Source organism: Meles meles, chromosome 15, assembly GCF_922984935.1.
Source record: "Meles meles chromosome 15, mMelMel3.1 paternal haplotype, whole genome shotgun sequence".
NCBI lineage: Eukaryota > Metazoa > Chordata > Mammalia > Carnivora > Mustelidae > Meles > Meles meles.
Genome location: NC_060080.1, coordinates 49,591,086 through 49,607,032, shown reverse-complemented (window position 1 = coordinate 49,607,032; position 15,947 = coordinate 49,591,086). Strand labels below are relative to the sequence as shown.

Sequence of the window (15,947 nt, the reverse complement as noted above, 5' to 3'; positions counted from 1 at the left end):
ACAAACCTAATGGTAATCACAAATCAAAAATCAGTAATAGATATGCAAAAAATAAAGAGAAAGGAAACCAAGTATATCACTAAAGAAATAAAAAAGTTAACAATATGGCAATAAGTATAGACTTATCAAGAGTTACTTTGAATGTTAATGAACTAAACATTCCTATCAAAAGACATAGGGTGATGGGATAGATGAAAATTCAAGGTCCATCTATATAATGCCTACAAGAGACTCATTTCAAACCTAAATACACATGCAGATTGAAAATGAAGGGATGGAAAAGCATTTATCATGCAAATGGAGGTGAAAAGAAAGCCAAGGTACCAATTCTTATATTGAACAAAATAGACTTTAAAACAAAGACTTTAACAAGAGACAAAGAAGGACACTATAAGGGAATAATTCAACAAGAATGTGTAACGATTGTAAATATTTATGCACCCAACATGGGAGCACCCAAATACATAAAGCTGCTAATAACAAACATAAAGGAAGTAATCAGTAATAATACAATAATAGGGGACTTTAACACTCAATTGACATCAATGGATAGATCATCCAAGCAGAAAATCATCAAGGAAACAGTACTTTTAAATGACACATTGGACCAGTTGGATCTAACATACATATTCAGAACATTCCTGAAACAGCAGAATACATTTACATTCAGAACATCCTGAAACAGCAGAATACATGTTTTTTTCAAGTGCACATGGAAAATTCTCCAGAATATATAATATATTAGGCAACAAAACAAGTGTCAACAAATTCAAAAAGAATGAAGTCATACCATGCATCTTTTCTAGACACAACACTATGAAACTGGAAATCAACTACAAGAAAAAATCTGGAAAGAACACAAGGAAATCTGGAAATACAGGGAGGTTAACTAGCATGCTACTAAACAATGAATAGGTCAACCAAGAAATCAAAGAGGAAATCAAAAAATGTATGGAGACAAATGCAAATGAAAATACAACAGTCCAAAGTCTTTGAGATGCAGCAAAAGCTGTTCTAAGAAGGAAGTTTATAGCCAAACAGGCCTACTTCAAGAAGCAAGAAAAAAATATCAAATAAACAACCTAACTTTATACCTAGAGGAGCTAGAAAAAGAACAAAACCCAAAACTAGCATAGAAGGAAGGAAATAATAAAGATTATAGCAGAAATAAATGAAATAGAAACTAAAAAAAAAAAAAAAAAAAGAACAGATCAATGAAACCAGGAGCTGGTTCTTTGAAAAGATCAATAAAATTGATAAACCCTTAGCTAGGTTACATTAAGGAATAAAGAAGAGAGAGAGCTCAAATAAAATCAGAAATGAAAGAAGAGAAGTAACAACCAACACTACAGAAATACGAAGGATTATAACAGAATGTTATGAAAAATTATATGCCAAGAAATCAGACAACCTCGAAGAAATGGTTAAGTTCCTAGAAACATATAACCTCCCAAAACTGAACCAGGAACAAATAGAAAAGGATAACAGAGCAGAGAATAGGAAATTTAAAAATTTCTTAATGAAGAAAATATCCCTAAACTTGAGCTTTGACTTAAGATGGAAGCTCTCAATAATGACAGGTAAATACAATACAAACCTCTAAATTTACCTATTTTTCTGGTGTGTTTTTTTGGCATAAATAAAGAAAAATCTTAAATGTATGCAGGCAAAAAACACAAATTATCTAAAATGGAAAAAAATCAGATGGCATCAGATTTCTTTGCAAAACTACATGCCAGAAGACCACAGCACAATGTCTGAAGAATTTGGAAGAAAATGATTCTGGTCTAATAACTGTATAATTAGCTGAACCATTTTTTTTTTCATTTTTAGTTATGCTAGTGATATTTTTCAAGTGATAATATTTTTATTCTAGAAGTGGATGCCTTAAAAATTCCCCATTCTTAAATCTTAAAATGCAGTGTAGTTTATAATTTATATTTAGTTTGAAGAAATTTAAATTTCAGATAAGCAAAAACCAAGAAATTTAAATGATTCATAGCTCTGCCTCCAAGAAAATAAAAAAAATTGAGCATTAAACTTTGCTGTGTATCTTTCATGTAAATGCTAAATATCTAACCTGTAAATGCATATATACATTTTATAAAAAAAATCACAGAAATGCCACTATACTATACATATTACTTTGAAACCCATTTAAAAAAATTGTATTTATTTATGTGACACACAGAGAGAGATCACAAGTAGGCAGAGAGGCAGGCAGAGAGATGGTGCGGGGGGGCGGGAGCAGGCTCCCTGCTGAGCAGAGAGCCCAAGGCAGGACCCTGAGATCATGACCTGAGCCAATGGCAGAGGCTTAACCCACTGAGCCACCCAGGCGCCCCTGAAACCCATTTTATTTACTGATCAGAGTATCATGAATATGTTGTCATGTTAATTAACATGCTTGTGCAATGTTATTTTCAATGGCTGCATAGTTTTTCTTTGTGTGAATTATCTATTAATGATTTATTATTCAGTCCCCTATGATTGGGTATTTGTTTCTAATTTTACAAACTTATTAATCATGTGGATATCAATATCTTGCACATATATTCTTGCCCTCCTGACTTTCTAAGAGTATAACTGCTGATCCAAATCAAGTATGTATTTAAATTTTATTTTATTTTATTTATTTGACAGAGAGAGAGAGAGAGATCACAAGGAGGCAGAGCAGCAGGCAGAGAGAGAGGGGGAAGCAGGCTCCCTGCTGAGCGGAGAGCCGGATGTGGGGCTCAATCCCAGGACCCTGGAATCATGACCTGAGCCGAAAGCAGAGGCTTAACCCACTGAGCCACCCAGGCGCCCCGTATTTAATTTTTTTAAGTTTTAATTTTAATTCCAGTTAGTTAACACCGACAGTGTTTTATTAGTTTCAGGTATATGGTATGGTGATTCCACAATCCCATACATCATCCTGCATTCAACACACTCCTTGATCCCTATCACCTATTTAACCCATCCCCCACCCCACCTCTCTGATAACCATCAGTTTGTTCTCTGTAGTTAAGAATCTGTTTCTTGGTTTATCTCTCTTTCTCTTTCTCTCTCAATCTCTCTGTCTCTGTCTCTCTCTTTTTCCCTTTGCTCCCAAGTGTCCACCAATTGATCGATAGATAAAGAAGATGTGGTATATATAAATATATATACAATGAATGTTATTCGGCTATAAAAAAGAATGGAATCTTGCCATTAGCAACAACATGGATAGAGTTAGAGAGTATAATGCTAAGTGAAATAAGTCAAAGACAGACAAATGCCATATGATTTCACTCATATGTGGAATTTAAGAAATAAAACAATCAAGTGTATATTTAAAAATCTTGATTGATATTGTCAAACTGTCCTCCTGAACACAGTGCCCATCTTCCCCATAACCTTGTTAATACTTAGCATTTTCATTAACTTTAATCTGGGCCAATCAAATAAAGAGAAAATTGTATCCCTTAGTGGAATACATCTTTTCATATTCTTTTATGCACTGTTAGTTTTTTTATTTAAAAAAAAAAACCCTTATTCTTACTGATTATTTAGGGCTTCTCTATGTTAATTGTATTGATGGTTTGTCTCATACATTGTATTTTCATGGAGTTTCTTTGATACACAGAATTTAAGAAATATATCTTTATCTCTATATCTGTATTCAAACCAGCAATTTCTTTCATTTTGGCCTTGCCTTTGGTGTTAGGAAAAGTCTCTTCTCCATCCCAACTATACATGGCATTTATATCGGTCTTAAGTTGTGAGAAAGGATTAGCCTGGAGTTTCCCCAGAACATGTTTTATGGACAATAGTTCTGTGGGATATTAATGGGATTAATCAAAAGAAGGATTTTATGATCAAATAAGCTTGGGAAACATAAGGTTTAAGCAAAACTTTCAGGTCTCTTTATTGCAGTACTTAATCGGGGGGAGCCTATTCATTGCAATATAATTTGAACTAGTTAAACAGTAGGAAGAGTTCAAATATATATGAAAATCATACCAGAAAAATAAATGATGTTTTCCCATAAAGAAGAATACTATGCAGCTATACAAAAAAAGAAGAAGAAAAAAAGATGAGAATGTTTGCTCCATATGGCGAGAAAGGACATCTGAAATGAGTTGTTAAAGGAAAAAGCAAGAATAGGTTGTATTATCTATTTTGTGTAAGAAAGAGAACAGCAAGATCAGTTACAGAAACTTTTTAAAGATAAGCACAAGGAAACTTTAGAAAGCTCATGAGAAAATAAGAGCAGTGGCTAGAGAGAGAAATCTTTTCCTGATTACCCTTTCACAATAGCTGTACTTTTAAACCACATGAATATATTTCCTATAAAAATAAATAAAACATTTTGAATGGAAAGCCTCTCAGAGGCTTCAGTGTGTTAACACATGTTGCTACTCTCCAAGCTGTAGGCGGTGGTGGCTTATGCAGTTGCCTATAAAATCATTTGAGTTAGAGAATTCTACAAAATTTTGGTTGATCAGGTTCCCCTCCAAATTTACAGATTTTGATATGCCATCTGTAGCATACACTAAATACAACATTTTATAGTCTTGGGTTTCTGTGTGTGTGTATGGGTGTGTGGTTTCTGTTTTTTTTTTTTTAATTAATTCTATCCCCAGAAATGATATTTTCATATCTGGAAGAGTGAATCACTTCTTATCATTGTTTTTCAGTATTTTGCTGATATCAAAATTAATTCTTCTTGTTCCATCTTTTCTTGAACTATTTTTATCTATTTATTCTTTTTAAATGACTTGCTTTATTGGTTACCTAAACATACTTGTGGGAAGTTTGTGGAGAACTGATAGCTTTATGAAATCATGTAAAGATAGAAGGTTGTTTCCACATTTTGACTCCTGTGAATAATGCTGCTATGAATACCAGTGTACAAATGGGAAAAAAGAGATAGAAAGGAGACTGTTTCCTATATGCTCTTAGATATTTCCAGCATTTGAATCAGGTGAAATGTTTCTCAAATATTCTCTTATGCTATTCAGTAAAGTCTAATAGCATGATTTTTTTAAAAAAGATTTTATTTATTTATTTGGTAGAGAGAGAGAATTTATTTGATAGAGAGGGAACACAAGCATGGGGAGCGGGAGAGGGAGAAGCAGGGAGCCTGATGCAGGACTTGATCCCAGGACCCTGGGATAATGACCCAAGCTGAAGGCAGACACTTAACTGACTGAGCCACCCGGGTGCCCCTAAAATAGCATAATGTTTTAATTTTCTTCATATAACTCTTATTTCACACTCAAAGTGCTTTTCTGCTGTAAAGGAGATCTCTTATACATTTATTTTCTCAAGGATTATTGCTGATAAAAGCTACTTTTTCCTTTAATAGATACTATATTTTAATAAATTTATCTTTACATTTGTTGAAACAAATACATGATGCTTTCCTTTGACCAATTAATTAAAAGAAATACAAAAGACTTCCTGATAACTTACTAACCTTGTTTGCTAGAAAAAGTCATGCTCAAAAACAAACCATTGCTATTTTAATATCATTTTGACTTTTTAAGTGACTTTTAATTAGGATGTTTGCATATATGTTTATAAATGGTATTGGCCTGAAGGTTTCTGGAGTTCTCTTTGTTAGTTTTTCACAATCAAATTGTGCCAAGTGTGTATATAACTTAGCAAGTACTCCATATGGTTTTGAACTCTAGGAGAGCTTATAGGGTGTTTGAAAGAATTTCTCTGCACAAATTTTGACCCCAGTGCCTTTCATAAATGTTGTTGTTGAACAGTATTTTCATTCCTTTCCCCTCAAGCTTCATCAATTTGATATTTACAGTTTTGTAGGAAATCATGCATTTTTATCTTACTATCAATTACGCTATCTAGCCTGGGTACGCCTTGTGCCCAGTCTAAGAGCAGCTGTCTCTGGAAGCTGGTCATGGCAGTTCAAAGGAATCTCAAACTATGGGGTCCCATCTTCCTCAGGCTTACACTGTCGCCTCCAAATTAGGGGCTGCTCTTTTATGTATTGCCCATGATAGTCCTTGGTGGTGGCTGCCTCTTCCTTGGCTCTGTCTGCACAGTATCTACCAGAAATGGAGTGAAATTTCTGGCATTTGTATGGCAACCTTCCTAGTTTCTGTATTAATGTAGGCTTTTTTCTTTTCTTTACTTTTTTTTTTTTTTAAGTTTCCTCCTCCTCCTCCTTTGCTCACTCTTAATTTCTTTCTGGGAGTCAAGGTTAAGGAATTGTTTTTATGCAACCATCTTTCCCTGAAGTGTCGATGTACTTTTCATTCTTGGCTTAACTGCTTTTCATCAACAGTTGAGACAATACCAGGGGCCCTGGGCTGTATCTATAAATGTAGCAGGTGTCAAGGGAGGAGATTAATCATAACAGCTAGCATAAACAATCAGTCCTGGAAACTCAAATACGCTGACGCCCCTTTGGCCAAGGCCTGGAGCAGCTTGGCAAAGGATTCACATTTCTTTTCCTTCGTTTATTTGTGAAATAATCAAGAAGGTGGAAAATTTGAGAAGTAATGCTTCAGGTACATTTTCTGATATTCCCTTTCCCCCTCATATGCTTTCAGTTAGTTGATTTTCAATTTTCATTATTATTAATAAGAGAAAAATATGTATCAATATAAAAATTTCAGCTAACTTCTGATGATGGGCTGTAATGTATAAAAGACAAAATGCTGCAAAAAAATAACAGCACATTTTTATAGTCTTTCTTACGACTAGTATTTATAAAGAATTATATTAGAGTTAATATATACACTCAAGTTCCCGTCCACGAAATTTCCAGGTAATTAAAGTCACGAATGATGCTATTTTCTTGCATTGCCTCGTTTCCCAGTGCTATTGGTAATATTTGGAATTCAGAATAGGCATATCTTACTTCTTGCCACAGTTCTACTGCAAAGTTAGGTACATGGAGGTCTAATTAATAGAAAATGATACATGACCAATGTTAATAAGTGATTCAGGAAAACTGAACTCCTCCCACTGTCTAAATCTCATTCGTTTGGATGTCTTTCTCATTTTCATCCTCATTACAGACTTTTTCTTGGCCTTGGTGGTAGGGCCTCTGATGAAGAAGTGTGGGCTCATTCATCTTACTGTCCTCGGGGGTATTGCTGTGGAACCTTCTGGGATCACTGCAACCTGACAGCTTGTACAGCATCCTCAAGAGTGGGCTTGGCTCTGATCAACTTTGAAAGCTACGGCACATTCCTCCTCATTTTAATAGACCAGAGAGGTCGATGTATTTCTTTTTTATACTTCATCCTTTCCCTTGCATTTTTCTCCACCAGGAGGAGTCCCTTCTGGTCACCTATGAAACCAGTCCATCCATACCCTCTTCATAGGACTTCCTGGGCAGTGTCACAGTTCACCAGAGCAGCCAAAGCCAAGCCAGCTTGCACATGGTGGCAGCATTCAATTACAGATGATGATGTTATTACATTAATAACAAGCCCACGTCTTCGCTTTCATGAATGTTACAACGTTAGGATATTTTCTCTAACCGTGTGCTGTAAACATAAGCAGGGGATGGCAGAGGACACCGAAGTAGTCCCCCCAGGGATCTGGGGATGGATCTAGAAGCAGCTTGTTTTAAAGCTTAGTGTTTTATCTTAAGTCAACTGAAAGAACTCACTGGAGTAATCAATTTTCAAAGAACAGATTCGTTAACAAAATTATCATTCATTTTTTTAAAGATTTTATTTATTTATCTGACAGACAGATATCACAAGCAGACAGAGAGGTAGGCAGAAAGAGAGGAGGAAGCAGGGTCCCCGCTGAGCAGAGAGCCCGCGTGGGGCTCGATCCCAGGACGCTGGGATCATGACCTGAGCCGAAGGCAGAGGTTTTAACCCACTGAGCCACCCAGGCACCCTATCATTCATTTTTGAAGGATCTACTTATTTGTTTGAGAGAAAGAGTATAGGAGCAGAGGGAGAGGAAAAGAATCTCAAGCAGACTCCGTGCTGAGTGAGGAGCCTGAAACAGAACTGGATCTCATGATCCTGAGACCATGACCTGAGCAGAAATCAAGAGCCGGACACTCAGGTGACTGAGCGACCCAAGTGCCCCCCAAATTATTATTTATGCACACATATAAACATATGTGTATATGTATATATTCATAGCAGGTTGTAGAAACATGTTTAATGACGTAGGAAATCATTTGTGACATGGAAAATGAAATTAACAGATAGTAAGATGTATATACAAATCACTCCTATTATGAAGATATTCAACCCTACTTGTAAAAGGGGAAATGCAAATTTTAACTATAATGGGCAAAAATCTCAAAGCCTGACAATACACTACTCTGTTGGGAAGGCTGTAGAGGAACCGGGACTTTCATACACTGCTAGTTCAGAATGCAAATTAGCACCATTCCATATGGAGGGCAAATATCAAAATTAAAATGTTATATGTCTTTGACTCAACAATTTCATTTTCTGAAATTTTTTGTAGATCGCCTTGCATGATATATGTGAAGGCTGTCCATGGCTGCGCTCCAGAATAGCAAAAGGCTGGAGATAATCCAAAGTGTGATTGACTAAATAACATTGTACATTTGTAGCCTGGAGTACTGTGTAGCTGAGACAACGAATAGAGACGCTCTTCATGAACTGATATGGAAATATCTCTAAGATACATTAAATTTTAAAAATAAGTTACAGAGTGATGTGCATAAATATGAGCTACATTTTGTGTTACAGAGAAGGAAGCAATCTGTGTTTGTGTTGACCTGTGTACCTGTAAGACACTTCAAAATAAACTAAGAACAGTATTTCCCTAGAGAGGGAGTAAGAGACTGGAAGAAGATTCATCAAAATGTTAGAGCCTTTCATGAAAGATGAGCATACAGATGATTAAAGAAATTATAGGACTTTTCAGTATACTTCATAATTTGCTCATTTTTAAAAAATGCAAAATAAAGTTTTAAATGATTTTCCAGGAAACTGACCAAGTCTGTCGGTAGCATTTTATTGCCCAGAGGTACATGCTTATGAATATAGCAGTAAGGGGTGGGGGTTGTGGAGATTGTCTGGGCCTTATGCTTTACTCAACGTTTGCCACTCCTTCCAGGGAAGGCATTTGTCCCATACGCTCTTAGACCAGTTGGGCAAATTCCAGGTGGGCTGAAATGTAGGAGTCAGCAAGGCAAAATGCACGAGGTTCAGTAAGCATGAGAATGAAGTGGGGTCCCTCCATGCTTTGGCTTATTCAAAGGTAAAAACTTATGAATAATATCATTCTAGGCAAAGCTCCATGCCTCAGAAGGTAATTCTTAAGGAACGAACTTCTGGGGTTATCCCAAGGAAAGCAGTTTCTTGAAAGCTTGTAAAAGTAAAATTCTTTGAATAGCATTTAGTTTACAGTTAAAAAATATGAAGCATGCATTCCAGAAAAAAATGGATGAACAAAATCACCTGGTATTATGAATGGTTTTTAAGCAAGCACTCATGCTACTACCACAGAGCTCAAGAAATAAAATATTCTCAGCCCCTCAAAAGCATCTCTAAGTGTCTCTTCTTGGCCACACCCCTTTCCTTCCCATGAGAGAGAACCACGTCTTCACTTTCATGGTGACTACTACTTTGTTTGCATTTATAGTTCAGCCACTTACTGATGCGCTCTTCAAGATGCACTTTCATTTTCCTCAATTGTTTTAAGACTTCGTAAGAACCAGCCATGTTGCATGGAGCTACATTCTGTTCTTTGTGTTAATTACATAGTATTCTGTTACATGCTTGTGCCACAGTTTTTTACCCATCCTACTGATGATGGACATCTGGAATACCTCCAGTTTGGGCCATTAAGAACAATGCTGATATGAACCATACTCTAGCTGTGTTTGGGTGCACACGTGCCTGCATTTTTCTAGGGCAATTGCCCCTGGGCAAAACTGTGGGGTGATAGTGTGTGGATAGCTTCTGCTTTTCTGGATAACTACAAAATGTTTTCCAATATGGTTTTATCAATGTATGCTTCTTCTAGCAGTCTACAAAGGTTCTCATTGTTTCCTAATTTCACTGAAAGTTCTAAACGCTTAGTTGAGTCAGGCTTCTTAACATTTGCCAGTCTAATGGGTGGGCAGAAAGATGTCATTATGGTTTTAATTTGTATTTCACTGGTGATGAATGAAGTTGTGTGCCTCCTCACATATTAACTGGTCATTTGGACATTTCCTTTTGTGAAGTGCATATTCAAAACTTTTACCTGTTCTTTTATTGGATTGCCTTTCTTTAATAGTGCTTAATTTAATCCATGTATTAATAAAGAGTCTGAATGATGAATGATCAGGGCTGGAGGTTCAGCATGTAGCCAGAAGGCGAATGCAGCAATCTAAGATTTTTCACAAAACCTTTTTATATAATTAGCTGGCACAAATTATTCATCAGGCAAATTGGGCCTAAGCATTTGCCCACCACACTGTCTGCTGCCAGTCATCTACCCATGCACCCAGATCTATGAATGATACGCCAGGCTCTTCCCATGTGCTTGGCACTGGGCTAAGCATGTGCCTTATTTACTTTTCTCGATACCCTTATGTGGAATGTTCCATTCAGCTTAGAGGCTTAAATAACTTGACCATGATGACTCAACTAGACAGTGATGTGGCTGAGAGTTGAGCTCTCATTTAACTTCAGACCCCATGTTCTTTTTTTTTTTTTTTAATATTTTATTTATTTGACAGAGTGGGATCACAAGTAGGCAGAGAGGCAGGCAGAGAGAGTGAGAGGGAAGCAGGCTCCCTGCCGAGCAGAGAGCCCGATGCGGAACTCGATCCCAGGACCCCGAGACCACGACCCGAGCCGAAGGCAGCGGCCTAAACCACTGAGCCACCATACAAAGTTTCCTTCTGGTTTCAAATTTGGGGTTATTGTCTGCTGTGGAAATGGCAATCAGTCCCAGAAGAAGACAATAAATGAAGTACTTAGGTTAGAGCTAGTAAAACTTAAATTCTCTAAAAGTATATCATAAGGCATTGTGAAGGATATTGACAAAAAGGGAATAGGCTTACATAAAGCTTACTACGCACTCGACTTATGTTTGCTTCACAAACATCATATGTGGATGACAAATGCAGATTCTTTCAACTTACTACTGTATCCATAAACATTTTACACATCTTGAGTAGATAAAATCAGATGCTGTTCTCCAGACTCATTTTTTTAAGATTAAAATCATGAAATAAACATATGGTATTGTCTTTCTTTGACTTATTGCGCTTAGCATTACACTCTTGACTCCAACCATGTTGTTGCAAATGGCAAGATTTCCTTCTTTTTTATGGCCAAATAAAACTCTTCCGTGTGTGTATGTGTGTGTGTGTGTGTGTATTTCATATCTTTTTTATCAATTCGTCTTCACTCACGTGTGGAATTTAAGAAACAAAACAAATGAGCAAAGGGAAAAAGAGAGAGAGAAAAACCAAGAAACAGACTCTTAACTATAGCAAACAAATGATAGTTACCAGAGGGTAGGAAGGTAGGGAGATGGGTGAAATAAGTGAGCATTTAGCATGGTGAGCACTGAGTAGTGGATAGAACTGTGGAATCACTCTATTGTACACCTGAAATTAATTTAAGATGGTATGTTAACTATACCGGAATTAAAATTAAAAACTTAATAAAAATAATAAAAATTTAAAAATGAACAAATAAAAAGAAGGAAGAAGCTCAAAAAATCATGAAATAAACAATGATGGTAAACCTAAGCATCCTTCTAGTACAGCTACCCTAAATTCTCATTGCAAGGAAAGAAGATAATCAGCATACTGTATCGAGTCTCAAAGGGCTTTCTTCATCATTAACAAGCATAAGACAGCAAAATGTTTCAGAGTAAAATTTTAAAAACTAGTATTTCTTGGGCAAGACTCCAGGGATCTGTGTAAATACCTTTGTTTCCATGTTAAACTTGGAATTTGCTGGAAGATAAACGAACTGTATTTTGAAACAAAACTGTAGGAAGGTAAGCAGACTTGGAAAAAATCACGAGAACCAAGTCAAAGGCAGTTTCTAAGCAGCTTACAGAATGGGCTTTAATTCAGGGGCTTTCATTTTTCCCTTCTGAGGGAACCTTCTGGTTCGAACACGTTCACGGGCCCTGTACAGCTTGGAAAGCTCTGTTCTTTCTCCCGCTGAGACCCCACTCAGGCTTGTAGTTTCATTTGGAAGAATAATTCTCAATGTCTCCTTCTAGACTGAACATTAATCCCCCCACTGCTTGATCGATTAAATCCCACTGCCTGTGTCTGGGAGGCAAAGCCTGGGCTTTACGTATTGCTTTCTGGCAAGCCCCATTTCCATGCTCTGCGGAACTCTCTGCAGCAGGCTTTCAGACCCTAAGATCTTGGGGGCCAACAGGTAGTGTCTCATGTTACCGCTTAACGAGTTTAAAGGCCTGTAATGATTCTACCGCTATCTGATGAATTTGGTTTGATAACAGTATCTTACCTTTCCTATCGCATTTAATAGCTTATAAGGCGAGGATACATTATCTCACTTGCACTTTACAGCAGTTGTTTATGGAAAGCAGCGCTTATCACTTTCAATTTAACAATGAGGGGGGACTGTGATCATTGCCCAGTCATAGAAGTAGTAATGGCAGTCTTGTTATTAAAACATAGATCATCTGATTATTAACGCCAGTGTTCTTTTATGATTCACATAATAAACCTGAGATTGGAGAATTACAGAGAACTGTCAAAGGACCCACAGATCAATGTGCTCTGAGCCCAGGAAACTGACAGTGATAGAAATGTCACATTGCCACTCACCTGAGCAGAACAAAACAAAGAATAAGCCATTTCAGTGTCACCTCTAGGAGAAGTCCCGGAGAAAATTGCCAGGATTTCTTTGAAATCCCTTTAAAGAGATCAGTCAGGCCCCCGAAGATAAAAGCAGGCCTCCTTGTAGGGAAACCTGTAACTCTTAAGGTCTCATTGTACTGGCTTCGCCTTCCCATGCATTTTGAATGTGTCTCTTATTTCTCCACCTAGAAAACCCTGGAAGATTAGTGCTGTGGCTTGGCTTCCCCCAGAGGCACACCCTGAGATAAAGATTCAAGAGCAAGTGACTTCCGTTAGACGGAGAAAGAAATGCCAGTAGGGAGGAGGACAGTGGTACGGAGAAGGGTGCGTCAGCGGGGGTGACTGGAGCTTCACCCCGAGACAAAACCTTGGACACAGTGTAAAACACACACCTCAGAGACATCCCACCTGTGGGCTGAGGGAGCTGGTGTTCATACTCCAGCCGCTGTCTGCTGTTGAGAGCTGCTGGGAGCAAGGATAATTCGCCCACCTTCTAGCATGCTGAACAAGAGGGCAGAGCAGCGCTCTGTAGGAACAAACTCCTGGGCAAAGCAATGCAGACGCTGGTGCGGTAGAGTCGCGGTAACCCGCAGAAGGATATGGAAGAAAGCCTGAATTGTAGGCTATAACAAGATTCAGGTCTTACATTTTTAAAATTTTCACTCAAAGTCCAGAGTAGTATTTGGGACACAAAGAGTCCCTTGATAATGATGGACAAATCAAGCTAACATCAGACTGGTTATGAGAAATGCTTATAGATAGACACTAAATTGTAACCAACAAAAGAACATGGAAAGAAAGAACAAGAAAAGACAAAGAAGGCGTCACCGGGGAATCATCCCTACTCACACTTTCTCGTAGATCTTGTCGGGATGTTCGGGCCATTTAATCATGCACACGACTCTGCTGGGCATGGTCTCTGTGGTTGAGTAGTAGCCCTGGGGGAAGGCCAGTAGAAGAGCCAGGACCCAGATGACACAGATGACCACCTTGGTGGCCGTGGCTGAGAGCCGGGGCTGGAGAGGATGGATGATGGCCATGTACCTGGAACAGAGAAGAAAGGACAAATTTCTGATTTGGTCACCAAAATTTGCATTGGAGATTAGCATTGTGACTACCAACAAAAAATTCCAGGGAAACATTTAATTTCTGATGACTTTTACGGCTATTTTCTGATCACTTTTGCATATTCTATCCTTAAATTTTATGACTCTTAGGACATAAAACCCTAAAATCCGTAAGAAAAGACAACCAGGTTTTCAAATATCTAGAACTCATCTAGCAACATTCTAAGAGAGATGTTTTCATTATTAGGATGCTCATGCTGGGAACATGATAACCAAATATAGATCAGAGGCATATGGTAGAATTAGAAGGACAAGAACAATGTTGTCAATTTATTCGATATAAAGACTATCTTTATCCTTCTTGGATTAAGGAATACTGTTGATAAAAATAGTGGTTTTTTAAAGTTCTTATGTGGCAATTTAAAAGGCTAGCAGTCTCTACAATTTGAGGGATAATGAATGTGTATATGAGAAAGGAGTAGCCTAACAGAAAACACCAGCATCTGTTCTTTGAACATCTAGAAGTCAGTGTGTGGCTAACAATGCATGCCTCATGGGGAGAAAGACAGTCTCCACCTGCTGAGACAGACACACCAGGGTATATTAAAGTCTCGGGTGGGGGGGTGAAACCTCATTCACTGGAAGGGGGAAGCAACGTGAATGATGACTCAGGACTTGGAGCCACTCCCCCATGTCCTATCATCTAGAATGGAGCCCAGAATGAATGTGTCCACACGTTTGAATTTGTGCCGCCTCTGAAATGTAGCAGAGATCTCAGGAATAATAAATATTCCAATCAGCATTTGCTATCAATTATAATCACATCAATTCTGCATCCTCCATTTTAAAAGGCATCTTGCTCTGTTTATTTTTTCTAGTAAAGTTTTTGGATCCATCCCTTAAAATATGCACTCTTTATCAAAGCAGAAATTATGTCTCACACTGTCTTTGGGGTTTAAATATTACTGGACAAAACCTTACATTTGGTTCTCTGATATGCAGGTATTTCTGGCTTCTATGGGACAGAACGGCCAATGGAATCTTGGGAAAAGAGCAGACAAATAGCAGCCCAGCTGTCAGCTGGCTGCACATAATTCCACATAATTCTTTTTCTACACCCTTTGGACTCCTAGGATCTGTAGGCCAGAACTGGGACCACGGTTACAATTTACTTGTAAATTGCTTTACAAGTAAAGCAATTTCGTTCAGCATGTGCACTACAAATTCGCACCGGGCACCTGCCGCACATAGAACACAGCTTTTCCTTCTCGGCTCCAAGCTCCTCATTTCTCTGGGGAGAGCAGGCGCATAAATAAGCAACCACAAAACACGACAGTAGGATATGTGACCTCAAGTGGTAATCCGATAAACGCCTTAGAGCCCTACGGAGGCAGCAGCGGAAATCAAGTCTTGGAATGGCAGGGGGCCTGTTGGAGGCGCTTGAAGAGGTGTGCTTCGCTGGTTTTGGGACAAGTCTGCTGGGCATCCTGCTTAAAGGGCAGGAAGCATTCAAAGCCTTCCTCTCTTCCCTGTGCTGTGATTAGATCTGACTCCCCGTCCGGGAGATTTTTGGCTCAGTTTTCGTGAAGCCTTCTTTGAGTGATGTTTTATAATTCTGAACTTCAAAACACTTTTCTCCACATTTTCTTCCTAGCCATCTAGGCTTGCATCTCAAGGTAAGCCTGGGTACGCCAGGTTAGCCTTCAGATTCATGATTAGAAGTGATAACCTTCAGGAAGAAACCCCACAGAATCTTTTCCTTCTGTCTCTTTTGGAAAAATGGGCAGGTGGTCTAGAATTCAGGAGAGAGTGGAATTCAGAAGAGACTTGGAACAGATATTTTGGTGGGGGTGAGCGGTAAGCCATAATAAATCTTCTGGCAAGTTTCCTCGGTTGAGTTGGTGGCCATACAGCCTATCATTCAGTTGTTGTCTAGAGCACCAGACGGGGCAAAGCCAGCACCAGAGGGGCAAAGACAACTCTCAAAATGCCGTGAATCAAGCCCTGTGTGTCTTCTTTAGCTTACCCCAAGAGGCCACAGCTGCTTCCAAGAGAGGACCGCTATGCCATACACCTGATGACCTTCCACC

At 38.3% G+C, this 15,947-nt stretch overlaps 1 protein-coding gene across 2 annotated transcripts in view; it reads right to left on the bottom strand.

Annotated features, from left to right (window-relative positions):
• TACR1 (tachykinin receptor 1) overlaps positions 1-15,947 on the bottom strand; it is a 151,565-nt gene that overhangs the window by 61,453 nt on the left and 74,165 nt on the right. For both annotated transcript variants that reach the window (XM_045978592.1, XM_045978593.1), the window contains one exon: positions 13,640-13,834. In XM_045978592.1, coding sequence (XP_045834548.1) covers positions 13,640-13,834 — 195 coding nt within the window. The remainder of the gene's footprint in view (positions 1-13,639; positions 13,835-15,947) is intronic.